Raw genomic sequence first — 17075 nt, 5'->3', positions numbered from 1 at the left:
ACAGTACGTATGTTTGTAAGTTGTCAGGACTATTCTGATATTAGGATGGAGAGATTTTGATAACATGTAGAAGACCTCTCCAGACATAAGAGAGACTCTTTTTACTAACCACTCTTGGCATTTTGGGGACCGGTTATAGAACGCTTTCCAACTTTCAGTCAAGTTAAAAAAAAAAAAATTACTCAATTTAATGTTATTTTCCTCTTTGGTGCTTTTAAAAAAAAATAAACTGCAGCAAAGAAAGAAGGAATTGTTGTCCATTGCAACCAGATTCAGATTTTTGTCTTTTATGGAAGTGCAATCTAGAGAATGCAAGCTGAAATCTGATTGGGTGGTATGGATAACTACTTTGGCATGTGTATCTGTTCCTGTACTTTCCTTTAAATATCCTTTGTGCCTTGGGAAGGACCCTGTATCCTAGGCCCAGATTTCATTTTCGGGAACACTATGTGTAGTTGAGGTTGAGCCTCACTCCCTCCAAGAACTATCTGCTCCCTGTCATTCCAGAGAATTTACTAAACACTGAGTATCTGGTACGGGATTTTTGGAATGATAGGGAACAAGCCTTAGATCTAGAAGTGGATGTGGTTTAAAGTGCATCTCTAGGCAAAACTTTTTGTTTGACTTAGATTGGGAAGGGTTAGACCCTCTGTGAAGTTTTAATTGATGTCCATGTCCCCTTTGGGTAGATTCACCCCTCTTTATGTACCTAGTCATTAAAAAAAAAAAATTATGGTAAATCTAAAATGTTAGAATTGTCCCCAGAGTTTGGGGCAGATTTTCCAATGGGGACACCTGTTTCAGGGACAACTGTGTATAAGGGGAATTCCCCTCACTTTGGGAAATTTCCTCTCACTGGTGCCTTTAGGACAGAAAGTGAAGGGAAACTGTGATCTGAGTCTAAAGTCTGGAATTTAGGGGTTCTACCCAGACACAAAGGAAATGTTTTAAAGTGACTCTTAATTTAAAAAAAAAAGTGCTCCCTTCAGAAGAAGGATTTTCATGCTTTTCACTCCAGCAGGCAGCAAGCCCTCACTTTGTTCTGTTGAAGAGCTACAGCCTCTGAGCAGGATCTTTACATCTAGCACACTATCAGGTTTGTCTGGTCTCCCACTCTGTGGATCCTTCTGCCAGCCCCTACATCAGTACTGTGTCCTGCACACAGCAGGGGTGGGGGGTGTTTGTCTAGGCTTCCAACCATCTTGGACGTGTTGGATGCTGAAGATTCTGCTGGAAGGCTGTAGCTCTTCAGTAGTGTAAAGACTTGGAAACGTATTTATGAAGAATCATTATATCCTTGATTTTTTATATTATAAAGGACAGAGTCACTTTATAGGCACAGATACTTGATACTTTCACTTGTTTGATGGGTATGACCTGTTCACTTAAAACAAAACCTGTTATGTGGGAAAAACACGGGTGCTGCCAATGCTGTTATTCTGAGCAACTGACCTACAACAAGTATGCAAGTTAGGACTTGTGGCATGCTTGTTCCACTCAGTAATTAACAAAGGCTCCTAGCATTTTTTTGGAGGAGGTCACGGCAGCTCCCGTGCCTCTTGCATGGTAGGTTTTCTTTAATGCGTCTGCATCCATTCAAAACTTAAAGTGACACTGAACTCAGGAGTGAAACCTTAAAAATGCATTCAAGTATCTTAACTATTAACAAAACTGAACCTTATTTGTGCATCACTGGCACTGTCCTTCCTTTTTGGAGGGGGGCTACTTTTGTTCCCCATGGTCCCTGTGTGTGTTGTAGCCACTGCTCCAAGCTCACTCCTATGTTGGACTACAATCTCAATACAAATTAGTGAACTAAGCGTGAGATTGTAGTCCATCATGGGAGCAAGAATGCAGCAGTGGCTACTTTACAGCACACATAGGGACCATGGAGAACAAATGTAGCCACCCTCCAGAAGGAAGGACAGTGTCAGCACCAATTCACAGATGATTTGAGGATCTACAGCCGAGTGATACACAAATAAGATACATTTTTGTTAATAGTTAAGGTACTTGAATGCATTGTTAAGGTTTAATTCCTGAGTTTAGTGTAATTTTAAACTTCCATGTTTTTTAATGGACCTACCCTTTAAACCATACTGCCGTATTTGCTCCATGTTATTAAGCATTATTGTCACAGCCTAAACAAGTGCAGTAATCTGGAAAATGGGCTTGTTGCACCGAAAAAGAAAAAAAAACATACATTAGGAATAAAGGCTGGCATGTGTAACAGCTTGAGCTGCAGCTAATTAATACATGGGAAAACTTTAGTAGTGCAGATTAGAGAGGCTCATCTTGTATTTTAATGAATCTGTGTCGATGTTCAGCTTGTGTTCTGCATGACTCTCTCACAGTACTAATTGACATTAATACCTGTTACGTCTGCATTGTGTTTGACCGTGCAGGGTGCTAAAGACTTCCCCGTGCGCCGGGCTGTGAAGGATACATTGTCCAACCCTCAGTCTCCACAACCATCTCCTTATAACTCTCCTAAACCACAACACAAAGGGGCGCAGAGCTTTTTGCCGCCAGGCTGGGAGATGAGAATAGCGCCAAATGCCAGGCCATTCTTTATTGACCATAATACCAAAACTACCACTTGGGTAAGCATCGCTGTACTATATGTAAGGTCATCGGCACAAAATACGGACTTGTTCAATGTATAACTGCTTGTTTTACACTTTGCTTCTTATCAGACTTTGTGGAAATACCAGGTAGGCCTCAGCCTACAAATGGAAGAGAAGTTGGAGTGTCAGGCTGAGTGTTAGGGTGGAAGGTCTTCCATTTCTCTTGTGTAAGCTAATTGCTGATAACCGACATCAATCTTAAATCAAAGGTGCTGTTGGGACTCTATGGAAGAAAAGTAAAGGCTTTATTAAGTTTTACTGTCCAGCACCCCAAATGGAGTGTCAGTGTGGGGACCTTAAAGGCTGACCCTGGGGCAGATGTGTGGCAGGTAGAAAATACAACTAAATAATACCTCTCAGCTGTCTCTGAGAGGTAAGGCTACAATGTTTTACCAACTTAAAAGTGGGGATTTTATTTTTTTTACTATTTAGCTGTATTCTCTTCCTTTCAGAGCAGAAGTATCAGGTTAAGTGTGAGGTTAGAAGGTCATCCTGTCTCTTTGCCTGAGCTATGTGCTGATAACCGACATAAGTCATACGTCAACATACTGTTAGGACTATATGAAGGAAAACTAAGGGCTTTATTAGGTTTTACCTCTCAGCACCCCAAAGTGCCAGTTATCAGCTCTGAACTCAGGCAGAAGAAAAGTCAGCCTCTGCGAGGGTACCACAGCCTTAGACCCAACTGACATTACTGTCTGGCAGGTAAAAAATACAACTAAATAACAGCACACTTGGCTATCTCTAACTGGTAAGGATGCAATGGTATACCAGCTTAAAAGTAGAGATTCAAAGTCATATGCATTCCCATTCCTGTTTTGGAATTTTAATGTGGCTGGAGTGAGGAAGGATGAGGATTTCTCAGGTTTTTATTGCTATGTTCCTAGTGGAAAGGTACCCCCTCATTTCCTGCCCGAACAGGAAGTGAGGGCAAATCTCTCCAATTGGGAACAAAGACAGAAACATATTCCTAGTGGAGTTTCAGAGGGTTAGAATGTCTGATGGTGCTTTCAATGCCATCTGTACCTTTCTGTCCTGGTGAAAGCTGTACCCTAATTCTTGTGGAGTTGTTACAGAGACAAGAAATTATAGAAAATCTTCCCAGTGGTCACAGACAGAAGGAAACCCCACTCAGATATTGTAACTCTTCCCCACACTAGTGAAAACCATTAACATTGTGTTGGAGTTTTAGGAGTCTTTAAAAAAAAGGCTACAATAGGATTCGAGTTGTGACATCTGGTTTGCATGACATGGTGCCCTCTACTGACTGGAATAAAATCTTTTTTTTTCCCATTGGTAGAGAATTTAGTTCTGGTTTTTCTTTTGATTGTTCCATGCTCTGTGCTTCTTTTTTTGGGTATTATTTACATAATTGTAACTCTAACACGATGTGCATTTTTCTTCCTTTGCTGACTGTTCAGCTTTCGTGTTATAAAATTTCCATATTCTGTTTCCGCACAGAAGGATTAAAATAGGCCAAATGGAAAAATTTGTTGCTGACTGTTGAAAAAAAAAGTCTTTAGCTTAACCACTAACAGGCTCATTTTAATAAAACCTCTGGAGGGGAATTCGTAATGGGGCCTGCCCGATATTGGCCGCAGTCAGGGAGACTGTAGATTGGTTGGGCAGTCTCTGAACAACGGACGGTGAACAATTCAGCCACCAATGAACCTTCTGCAGTTCTACCAGACTCACCAGATGCTATGCTTACTCTGGGAATGGTCGCTCGGAGATTTGCAGCTTGTCAGGAAATCACATCATGAACCTTTTAGACTTTAAAATATGCATTGTTACCATTCTCTAATTAATCCCTACAGGGCAATGTTAAAATGTCTTTCTGGGTTGCTTTTTAGTGTTGCCCTGTGTATAGCCCACCTTAAAATTCTGATGTTGGATAAGAAAAACCTTGTGCCAGCTTCTCATCAACCCCAAATAATGACTCCTTCTATTTTCACTGCAAAATACTATTTACTGGATGTGACCTCAATGCAGAATTTGTGCAATTGCAACAGTTCTGTGGATACGTTTTCATTGTTTAGGCCCACACACTTGTGTAAGCATTCAAAATGATGAGCTATATATGGCTTCTCCTCTTTATGGCAGGAAGTGGTGGGGATGGAGATGCCTGCAGCATGGCTTCCATTGGCAGACACCGTCTCTGGGTGGTCATGCAGGAAACCATCTTATTTGCATCTAAACAGCCCTTTAAAGAAGAACTATGGGGTCAGGGCTTTTCCCCATAGACACAAACTAGCGTCCTCCCGTCACCCAAAGCTCAGTATACCGCGAGCTACAGCTTGCGGTATACTGAGATGCCGCAGCCGGGACGGATCCCGACATTACTGTCTGGATCCACCCAGCTGCGTGAGTGAAAGCTGGCAGACAGAGCCAGCTGTACCCGCCCCCTCCCCCATCTGTTCCGCCAGTCAGCGCTGGAGGATCGGACAGAGGAGGGGGGAATCCCTGCAGGGAGCCGTGAGTGACATTCACGGCTCTCTGCAGGCACAGGATCCAGAAGTGAGCGAGCGAAGGTATGTGTTCGCTCACTTCCCGATCTATTGAGCCGACTTGTTACAGTTTCATTGTCACAGGTCGGCTAGAACTATGAGGCTGAGTGATTTTCACTCGCCTCATAGTTCTCCTTTAAAACAGGTTCCTTAAAGTGACTCTAAACTATTAACAAAAATGTATCTTATTTGTGTATCACTCAGCAGTAGATCCTCAAATTATCTCTGAATTGGTGCTAAAACTGTCACTGCTCCCAGGATTGACTACAATTTCATGTTTAGTTCAATTTGTATTATGATTGTAGTCCATCACAGGAGTGAGCTTGGAGTGGTGGCTACTTTGCAACACACACAGGGACCATGGGGAACAAAAGTAGCCCCCCTCCGGAAGGAAGGACAGTGTCAGCACCAATTCAGAGATGATTTGAGGATTTTTAAGATTTAACTCCTGAGTTTTGAGTCATTTTAAAGGAAGCCAGGCATGAGATAGAAATGGAATCGCCCATTGCTGACCATAAATACCAGGTTTCTGGCTTTCATGGTTACCCTCTTGCTTTGAATACTTTGGGTCACTGATCTAAAACAAGAATACAAATCTTGACTTCTGACTTGTTTCCGATCCACATGATCTTTCAACAGCAGGAGAGGTTAACATGAACCGATTTATAGTAAAAGTCCACTTTTATTCCTATCTAAACTAGGGAGGGGTTGGAACATCTGATAGGTATTTATTTGTTGTTTCTATTGCAAAGTTTTTTTTTTTAATGGTGAGTAGAAGTCCAGAAATAGAGGGGGTATCCTCCAATGGTGACAGCTTTCCAAGAGAGGTTTCCTCTCACTTTGGGGAGATATCCACTCACTTCCTGCCATGTCTCTGGGACGGGAAGTGTTTGGAAATCTCACAAACCACAATGCAATTCTTACAGAGCTTCTTACCCTTCCATGCTCTATACAAAAAACAACGGTTTTGGTTAAAGTGTTAATTTGTGAGTATCTTCTTCAAATTCATCACACAGTTACAATGTGATCTTTTAGATCTACCAACAACTATTTTCAGTGCAAGAGCCTTCCCTGATTGGATACAGATGAGTTGGATAGTTTAGGTAGGTTCCCATGTTAGATAGTTTTGGTAACTCTAAAGTAGATTGTACAAAGATTGTGTACAGTCAGATTGTAACTTGTATGGGGACCCTTAGATCAAAGAATATGCTAGAGAAAAGCTTTCTTTATGGATGTTTGTAACAAAAATATGTTACTAGCCTGTCCATATCATTTTATAGGAAGACCCGAGGTTGAAATTTCCAGTTCATATGCGAACAAAAGCTTCATTAAATCCAAACGACCTGGGTCCTCTTCAAGTGAGTATGAGTGTGGGCTGCGGAATCAGGTGCATTTCTACTGCAGATCAATCAGCCTCTCATGTAGCAAAAAGATATGCGGAAGGATTTGTGTGTATTTGCTATCCCCTCATCTGCAGTCATGAACAGAGGGATGGAAGGACTCATCACTATGCTTCTGCTGTCAATCACAGGCTGGGGGCAGGGAGGTGACCAGGTGGTATTGCTTAACTATGGTAGGGAAACGTTTAGGTCACCAATGCTTCCTCAGATCTATATATAGCTGTTTGCCTTCAGTTCAGCTTTAAAGCTGAACTCTGACCTTCCCTTCAGTCTTGCACTGTTGTACCGGCTCCTCTCCTGGACTGAAATCACTCACTCTAATTTCACTGCACAGTGTCAGCTTTTCACAATGTACATTAGAAACTGCAGTAAGTCAGATAGAGTCCACCTCATTGTCTGGCTGGAGGATGCCCAGCTTCATCTGGCCATTTCCTCTTCAGCCTGACTGTCCCTGGCCCACCCCTTTTATGCATTGAATTTAAATTCTTTCAGTCAAGGAAACTCGGCATTACCTAGAGTGGTCTGTTTGCAAATGTGACTAGCATCAGAACGCCCCCACCTCTAGACTGGCATCCACCAATTAAAACATTTTGATATTTGCATAACTTCTCCCAAAGACCAGCCCATTGCTTGCATCAGGGCTGAGGGCTCTTGCGAGTAGTATTGAGGCAGTGTCCTGAAATAAGAGTCCAGTCTTTTTCTGCAGCACCTGTTATCAATGAACAGGAATCCTCTATACTGAGTGTTCCTGTTCATTCATAACATGAGGACAGAGTATGTTTACTATAACCACATCTATGAATAAACAGGAGGTGATGTACTCTGTCCTCAATTGTTAACAAACACTGATCACTGAGTGTTTGTACCGCTCTCCATCCTGACACGCTGTCACAGGAGGCTGAGCTCTGCTCGCTCAGCCTCCTGTGACATCACTGGCTGCCTCTGCCCACACTGCTTTCCTCTGATCTGTGACAGGAGGCTGAGCGGTGTGGGAGGAGAGAGGCCGGCCGCTCACAGCGCTCTCCTCCCGCAGCGATCGGCCCGCTGTGACAGTTTCTCTCCTCCCCGCTGGGACACAGAGCAGCGCCCAGCAAGGTGGGAAAAAAGCAGGGATGCGCCGATGTATCAGCCAGAAAATAGCACTTTCGGCATTTTGTCAAAAGTGCAATTTTCGTCCGATATGTTTCAGCGGCCGATATATCGGTGCATCCCTAATAATGAACCCAGTGTGCTATAAGTTTCCTTTTTGACAGTGGCATATTGTGTATAATGCGAGTTAAGACAAGAGGGTTCTCCATTCTTCATCTCTCTAATGAATTGTTCTGATTGATTGTTTTGCAGCCTGGCTGGGAGGAGAGAATACACTTAGATGGCAGGACGTTCTACATAGACCACAGTAAGTGCCCTCCCTCCTATTAGTGTTCACCTGCGATGACAGGTAGCAGCGGTATGAAAGTCATGTGATCTTACTCTTTATTCAGGAACTCAAGTGTTGATGTGCACAGACCGTGAAAATGCACAGTCCCTGCCCCCCTACGGTACTGTACATTCTGCACCACAATGCTTGCGGTTTCCCCCTATTTGTGTCTGAAGGATTGTGAAGAAATTAACAAATTTTGTGTTTTTTATTTTTTAATGCGGTGTTGGTGGATACTGTATGTTTACTGCAAGATGACATGCCTCAGTGACCCTGCCTTGACATCCACCATTGCAAAGGGAAAATAAGTCCAGCAGCTTTTTGTTATCGGAAGGCTGACGCGTATAGTTGGAGCCATCTGGCATACCCAATATGGTGCTGTAACTCCAACCAACCAATTTGATGTTTGCGTTCACAAAAATGTTTAAGTGGTGTAACAGCTGATCCGTGGTTGGTTGTGTGTTACTACGCCTTAGAAACTCTTTTATTCAATGCGCCCGTTATTTTAAAGGATTACTCCACTCCTTTTTGATAAATTTGTGTTTTTTTATTTTAATAAAGCCGCTTCCCAATCCAAATGTTGAGTTTTGAATATAACTCCAGGATTCCAGCTAGATCTATAGAACAATTTTAACTGGAGTTTTTTTTTTTTTACAAATTTTTTTTTTGGTTTAGCATAAAATAAGTAATTGTTACTTTCAGTTAAAACTGCATATCAGAATGATCTATAGATCCAGAGATATAGCTATAATGATGTTCAAAACACAACATTTCGTGTACCATCACCTCCTGAACCTCCCTATTGGTCCTTTGGTTTGATAGGTAGCCTAACTGGCCAATAGAGAAGTTTGTTTGGCGCCCATGGTTTAGCTCAATTTTTACAGGGTGAGTTAATATTTGTACATAATGTCAGATTCCTCTATCTCTGGATGTTCTGATCATTTTGACATTTTACTCTGAAGGTAGCTTTGCTTTATGCACTTTTATTCATCGGTTCAGTTTGGGTTTGCAGTTTGTTCCAGGTTTACTTTTTAACTTGTAGCAAGCCAAAATAGTCCTATGTGCTTTACCAGGGTAGTGTAGTAGGAAACTGGAGCACTCTGTGGAAATTTTACAAACAAGTGGATAAGATGCATACACAAAGTGACACTAACCACGAGTTAAAGGAGAACTATGGGGTTAGGGCTTTTCCCCATAGTTCTCCTTAGGGTAACGGGAGGACACAAACTAGCGTCCTCGCATCACCCTAAGCTCAGTATACCGCAAGCTACAGCTCGCGGTATACAGAGACGCCGCAGCTGAAGTGGATCCCGACAATTATGTCTGGATCCGCCCAGCTGCGTGAGTGACAGCTGGTTCTGCCTATCTAGAGGCAGAGCCAGCTGTACCAGCCCCCTCCCCCGTCCGTTCCGCCAGTCAGCGCTGGAGGATCGGAGCGGGGAGGGGGGAATCCAGCCACTCACCTGTCACGGCAGAGAGCTGTGACAGGATCGAGAAGTGAGCGAACGCCGGTATGTGTTCGCTCACTTCCAGATCTACTGAGCCGACCTGTGACAGTTTCATTGTCACAGGTCGGCTAGAACTAGGAAGTGAGTGAAAAGCACTCACCTCATAGTTCTCCTTTAAACCTGAAAAATACATTCAAGTAATTAACTATAACAAAAATGTATCTTATTTGTGTATTACTCGGCTGTAGATCCTCAAATCATCTCTGAATAGGTGATGACACTGTCCTTCCTTCTGGAGGGCGGCTACTTCTGTTCCCCATGGTCCCTGTTTGTGTTCTAAAGTAGCCACCGCTCCAAGCTCACCCCTGTGTTGGACTACAATCTCATGTTTAGTTTATTCATTTGTAATGAGATTGTAGTCCATCATGGGAGTTAGCTTGTAGCGGTGGCTACATTACAACACACACAGGGACCATGGGGAACAAAAGTAGCCCCCCTCCAGAAGGGAGGACAGTGTCAGCACTAATTCAGAGATGATTTGAGGATCTACAGCCGAGTGATACACAAATAAGATACATTTGTGTTAATAGTTAAGGTTCTTGAATGTATTTTTAAGATGCAACACCTTTAGCGTCACTTTTAAGAAAACGCTGAGAGTAGAGAGGATAAAGAATATAAAACACCATGGGAGAAATCCATTTCAGTATAGTATACTATGTGCAGTTGTAGAAAATAGAGCTAGGTCAATGAGACGTAAGAAGCATGTACTGACATCCGTGGGGTTGCAGAAGACCTGTGAGGGGATCTCTGTGTAGTATTAGATCACACTCAGTGCTTGTCAGGGTGATCTGGTTATTCCATTACTGTGTGATAACTGGATCCCACTGTGAATTTTGGCAAGTTTATATACTTCAAAAAGGAACAGAAGGTGGCGTTAGTCATATGTGTGTGCAAGGAGATGCTTGCGATGTTCATGAAGGTTGGTAATTATTGGTCTTAAAAACATTTAAAAGACATCATCAATGCATTTCTTGGCACGGCATTGGCAGCTTCACTGTTGTGTGACTACAATAGATGCACCCACCTCTGTATTTCCTATTGTATTGTGTACACCTATCCTAAAAAAGTGGTCATTGCAGTGCCATGAAATACTTTGATGGTGCCTTTGAAGTTTCTATGACCAATAAATACCTACCTTTCTGAAGATACAAGATTGAAGAAATAGGTCACCAGCACTCCATAAGTTAAAATGAATGAGTCCTTTTAATGGACAATGATGTCACAGAAATCCAACATGAGCCGACGTTTCGGGGCCACACAGGGTCCCTTCTTCAAGGCAACATGGTCACATCTCTTGCCTTGAAGAAGGGACCCTGTGTGGCCCCGAAACGTCGGCTCATGTTGGATTTCTGTGACATCATTGTCCATTAAAAGGACCTATTTCTTCAATCTTGTGTTTTGCACGGTGCCATCCGTGAAGTTACTTCGAGCACCATTTATTTGATTGTTGGCCGGGACTGCTGAAAGGTGTGCGGAGGGCACTTCCATCAATTGTTTCTGAAGATACAGACTTCAAGCATCTCCTTCCACATTGGTGCTCTGCAAAAACTCCATCCTCTGTTCCTATTTAGGACATCTAAACTCTCTAAAATACAGACATTTTATAGATATTGACCCCACTGGTAATCAAACAAAGACCATAGTCATAATGTTAATCATCCTATATAGGGTGTATGTCAGCAGTCATGTTGCTTTTAAGTTGCCTAGCAGGAAATTTTCATTGCATCTAGTTGCCATGGAGATCTGTTTATATCTGCCTACAGAATGCTTGCATCAACCCAACATCCCATTGTGTCCAGAGTCTATCAGCAATGAGCAGGGGACCTTCGATAATCTATACAAGGAACATTATATGTCATAAAGAATAATTGCACAATTACTGATTGGATTGCTTTAATCCAATAAAACAGATTTGCCAAAAAGGTGGAGTCTTCCTTTGATTTAGCCCAAATGAAATATAGCGTAGCAAGGCCTCGGCGGTGAAACTGCTATTCTGACTTCATTTTCTGGTTGTGGCATGGTTTTTTTGTTGTCTCTACACATTAATACACCTCCAGACTGTTTTCGTTATACACCCTGAAGTAACACTTTGTGTGTATGCACAGTAGAGTAACCAGTTTAAGTGATCTAATACTACCTGTTTGTGTATGTAAAATAAAGTTAACATTACAGGCAGTGTGCATTTAGGCAGTTATCCTATAAAGTTGAGTACTGTCCAGGATCATTTTGCTACAGCTACATTTTTAGGACAGGCTTTTCGGGGTCTACCCACTCCTTTTCAGTTCAAGCAGAATCAATTTACACAAAAGTTTAGCAAAATGTTAAACAATCTCCAAAGACAAAAATTTCTGTTGCAAATAAAAAAAACATTTATCACGCACAATAATCAACTATGTTGCTGCAGGTTCACTTATGCAGCTGTTGGCTTAGGCAGCCATAGTGAATTTAAAGGTCAGCTACTCTCTGTTGGCATAAGGTTGTGGCAAACCCTAGCTATTGGTTTTGGACTGGGACTGAAAGTTAATGGATAAGTATTGGAAGAGTAAAATGTATTCTTCCTAATACTTTGAGCCACCATGTAACACTGCAGGTGTCTATAGCTCAAGAGCTGAGCAATCACAAAATGCTTGATCGCTCAGCTCACAGTCTCCTCCCTGCAGAGAGCAATGATCGTCAGCCCCCGCAGGAATTCCCGCCTCCCTTTTCTGTTCCTTCAGAGCTCATTGGAGGGGCAGGCAGGGGAGAGGGCGGGCACAGCTGGCTCTGGCTCTAAAGAGGCAGAGCCAGCTGTCAATTAGGCGATGGGGGGGATACCTAATATTGTCAGGACCTTTCCTGGCTGCAGTGTGATTCTGCACTGTCAGAAAATAGCGGGCAGTAGCATGCTATATGCTGAATGTGGGTCACAGGGTTACATTTATTAATGAACTCCTGTGACCCAAACTCAGCATATAGCGGGCTACTGCCTGCTATTTCCTGACAGCGCAGAATCGGGAAGCCAAAAGAAGGTTCAGCTTTAGTTCTCTTTTAATGGGTTGCATTGGATCAGTATGATGATTTACAGCATTAGAGCACAGAGGACACACAGTTTCCCTGTCAGGTTTTGCACAGACGTAGATGGCATGAGGGGGCCAAGCGATACCATGAGTGTGGATAGAATTCTATCTTGGTGCTATGCATTTAGTATATGCAAGTGTTATATGCAGGGCCGGATTTACTCTCTCTGCTGCCCCAAGGCCAGGTTCCTCAATGCACCCCCCTACCCCGCCCCCTCTTGGCGACATCGCTGAGATCACTTGTACAAAACAAGCTGCGGCTTTGCCACTGTACATTTAGCTCGGCTTGCCCAAAGTAGGGCTAAATGGAACAGGAAATACATGTCCTGGGCATTGGGAGGTAGGAATTCCACACCCCTGCTGCCCCTCTACTCCCTGCTGCCCTAAGGCCAGGCCTTGGTTGGCCTTGTGGGAAATCCTGACCCTGGTTATTTGGATGTATAACATTCATGGAGTAATTCTCGAAAAGCACTACTTCTTAGAAAAAAAGCAATGATTCCAGATATGGGGGAATATATAACATCTTACCTGCTTCTCACAGTGTGGTGATTGTTTCCTGAATGGCCAATTGCCAGACCCAAGTGGTGTCATGTGCTAAAAATGCATAGTCTGTTGAGAGCGTGCTGCCTTCGCGTGCAGTGTGTCATGTCATTTTCTCTCCAGCAAGTCAGCTTGCAAGAGCTCGCATAGCTGAGATTAATATTTTCATCTTCAGCCAATCGGCTCGCGCGTAGAAACCTGCGCGCCACGATGCGAAGTCCATCCGGTTGTTATGCGCAGGCCGATTGTCTGGCAGTCATTCACCTGTGTGCACTCAGCTCACATACTGCATGCAAAGCTCTGTGCCTGACAGCTTCGCTTTGCATGCAGTGCGTCACGCGCTTAAGTGTGGTATAGATATAACAATAAATATATAATAAAATGTAACCAAAGATTGACGACTATACCGTACCTATAGTATTAGACACTCATGGCACTAAATTAAAATAATTGTTATAAATACAAAATAATTATCAGTAAAAAATAACAAAAATAAACAAAAAGTAATAATAATGACAGGAAAAGAAACACAAGCAGACTTCCTTTCATTAGTGAAGAAGTAACTCATTTCATTGATGGTCAGCGAGAAGAATGCCACCCTTACAGACAGCTAAGAAGAACTTTAGTGGCATGCCAATACCTATGCCAAGGGATATTGGCTCCTGAACTATGCAAGCACTACTAGATTGGAGGTCAGTCTACAACTGCTCATGGAACCCCTAGCAACCTCTGGAGGAGCCCTAGAGTTGAATGGATCCCTCGTTCAGAATAGCTGCATAAACCCGATTGCAACTGCAGGCTGTATAGTGCAGATTACAACAGACGTGGGATATAAGCAGTGGACCTACAGGTTGTTTTGTACCAGAAAGGATCATCTACATCACCTTATTTCCATTTACCAAAACTGAACTACACCTTAATAAGTACGTACCTGTTCTATAACTTCCGCTGATTTCTAGAATTATAAGTGTCCCGTTGTAATACTCACTGTTGAGCAGTTATGGGCTTTCTGCAGTATGGGACAGGGCCGTGGCAGGAGAAGGGGGAGAAGTATGCAAGCTGCTACTGTTTGGCTGCTCCGTGTGAGAGTTGTGATATATTTAATGTGCTATATATAATGTGTATGCATATTATATATCTGCATAATCCAAATACATATTATAGATATGCATAAATGAAATGTATCTGCACATTTGATGTATTTTGTTTTTGGGTTTCAACATTTAAAAAAATATCTGAAATTTGACATCGCTATGAAGAAATCAGTCACAAACCTCTTTATTTTTTCTAAAATGATGTGGAATATGACATTGCCAAAAATTTCTCACGAGCCATCTTTATTCTTTTTGGATCAAGCCTTATGATGGCAATAAGGTCAATTTCTTTCTGCTTGCTTGTTTATTGCAGTCTGTCTTTTATACCTCTAGCCTTTCTCCACCAACTGGTAGAGTAGTGAACAGCATTACAGTACTGGCTGACAGTTGGCAGTTTTTCTGGCTCGGTTTTGTGCTAAACCTCGTTTTGGGATTGTGCTGGAAGAAGCGTATCCATCCATCTTTGATTTGCTGCGCTTCCTAAATGTTAAACTATCTGTAATGCAAATATGTACGTTTTAATTGCAGATACTAAAATAACCCAGTGGGAGGACCCCAGACTACAGAATCCAGCCATCACTGGGCCAGTAAGTTAAGTTGTGGTTTTGTGAAAAAGAAAATGAGTTTGGATATGTACTATTTGTGTATCACTCGGCTGTAGATCCTCAAATCATCTCTGAATTGGTGCTGACACTGTCCTTCCTTCTGGAGGGGGACTACTTGTGTTCCCCATGGTCCCTGTGTGTGTTGTAAAGTAGCCACCAGTCCAATCTTCTGTGATGGACTAAAACCTAATGTTTAGTTTACTCATTTGTATTGAGATTGTAGTCCATCACGGGAGTGAGCTTGGGGCTACTTTACAACACACACAGGGACCATGGGGAACAAAAGTAGCCACCCTCCAGATGGAAGGCCAGTGTCCGCACCAATTCAGGGATCTACAGCCGATTGATAAACAAATAAGATACATTTTTGTTAATAGTTAAGGTACTTGAATGCCTTTTTAAGATTCAACTCCGGAGTTTAGTGTCACTTTAAATCATAATAACAGGTTCCTTTTAAAGCCAACTTAAATTCATAATTTAAGTCTAATTATATGTAGGAATTAGGATGAGTCAGTAGAAGTGTTAGAACAGACATAAGGTTGCCTTAACAAGTAGGGCTCTATTTCTAGGTGATATGACCCAAGGTCACATAAGGTGACCCTTAGCAGCTCTTCATAATTGTTTAAAATGAAGCTACATTTAGCAAAAAAACTTTTGTTTTAGTACATGTTGATACAAATAAGTCTAATATTGGTTTTAAATAGACACTGGTTTCTGATATACAGTGCCCTTAGCCTCCTGTTCCTGGCAGCTCCCCTGCTGTTTCAGGCAGTGTTCAGGTGTCTTACTTTTTCGGAATGTTAGTTTATTTGGAGTTCCAAGCAAAAACAAAACAAATGTAGTGAATGATTCAGCATGTTAGCACCTAGCCAAAGCTGGCTTGTGATTTTTAAATGTGCTGACTTTTTAAGTAGTCCTCCACTCCACTTAGGGCACATACTGAGTGTGACTTGGTTTTCATTTAATCATTATTTTCTCTTTCTCTTCTAGGCTGTCCCTTACTCTAGAGAATTTAAACAGAAATACGATTATTTCAGAAAAAAATTGAAGAAACCTGTAAGTATTTTAACTACATGACATAATTCACAAGGCATGTGCACTAAAATTAAAGAATGTAAATGCCATGGTACCCAGGAGGCTATTATCTGCTAATGTTCTTTTCTGAACCAGCGTCAATGGGCTTTTGTTCTCTTTATTAGTATTATTATTATTATACAGGATTTATATAGCACCAACCGCTTGTGCAGCACTTTACAATATAAGGAAGACATTACAATCACAATACAATTCAAGACAAGTTGGTAAGGAGGGCCTTGCCCATGAGGGCTTACAATTTTCTTTAGAACTGCTTCTCTCCTCATACAAGTCTATGAGAATGGAGCTTGAAGCAGGTCAAAAGGTTGCCAACTACAGGTTCAATACATCTGCAATGTATAATGAATGATCAGAGAAGCACCACAGACTGATGTAAAAAAACAAGCTGCATTTGTCTGTTTGCACAAGCCCAAAGCCCTTGGACACAGGCCGTTAGGATCAGGAAAATATTGCTAATGCTGTTTCATTGTATGAATGTTCTCAGAAGATCAGCTCAGCTAGGATATCTGATTGGTTGATGACACCCTACGAACCATCTAACCCACCCCCCTAACCCTTAAAAATTATTCTTCCAGCACTTATTGCTTAAAATGAGTCCTTAAAGGAGAACTATGGGGTCAGTGTTTTTCCCCATAGTTCTCCTTAGGGTAACAGGAGGACACAAACTAGCGTCCTCCCGTTACCCTAAGCTCAGTATACCGCGAGCTACAGCTCGCGGTATACTGAGACGCCGCAGCCGGAGTGGATCCCGACAATTGTGCCGGGATCCGCCCAGCTGCGTGAGTGACAGCTGGCTCTGCCTATCTAGAGGCAGAGCCAGCTGTACCCGCCCCCTCCCCCGTCCGTTCCGCCAGTCAGCGCTGGCAGATCGGAGCGGGGAGAGGGGAATCCAGCCCCTCCCCCTGTCACGGCAGAGAGCCGTGACAGGATCGAGAGGTAAGCGAACCTGGTATGTGTTCGCTCACCTCCCGATCTACTGAGCCGACCTGTGACAGTCTCATTGTCACAGGTCGGCTAGAACTATGAGGTGAGTGGAAATCACTCATCTCATAGTTCTCCTTTAACAACTTTTATGTGGGGCTTGAGGTCTTCTGTAGCTTTTGGCACCCATGTAAAATCTCCCATTATTTGACTGGATTGTGCCCATTGTAATGCAGCTTCTTATGCAGTATCATGGATTAGCAGACCCATGTAATTGTAAACTTGTTCCTTAATGTGTTTTTCCC

The 17075-nt window shown here is 42.5% G+C and overlaps 1 protein-coding gene across 1 annotated transcript in view; it reads left to right on the top strand.

Moving 5' to 3' along the window:
- Positions 1 to 17075, top strand: part of NEDD4L (neural precursor cell expressed, developmentally down-regulated 4-like, E3 ubiquitin protein ligase) — a 372712-nt gene that overhangs the window by 330897 nt on the left and 24740 nt on the right. Inside the window, exons 16-20 of the mRNA XM_018576257.1 lie at positions 2406 to 2603; positions 6415 to 6492; positions 7876 to 7930; positions 14678 to 14736; positions 15745 to 15810. Coding sequence (XP_018431759.1) covers positions 2406 to 2603; positions 6415 to 6492; positions 7876 to 7930; positions 14678 to 14736; positions 15745 to 15810 — 456 coding nt within the window. The remainder of the gene's footprint in view (positions 1 to 2405; positions 2604 to 6414; positions 6493 to 7875; positions 7931 to 14677; positions 14737 to 15744; positions 15811 to 17075) is intronic.

This window comes from Nanorana parkeri, unplaced genomic scaffold (genome assembly GCF_000935625.1).
Source record: "Nanorana parkeri isolate BGI_ZX_2015 unplaced genomic scaffold, ASM93562v1 scaffold61, whole genome shotgun sequence".
Taxonomy (NCBI): Eukaryota; Metazoa; Chordata; class Amphibia; order Anura; family Dicroglossidae; genus Nanorana; species Nanorana parkeri.
Note: the sequence above shows the minus strand (reverse complement) of the source record. Positions and strands in the feature narration are given on the sequence as shown.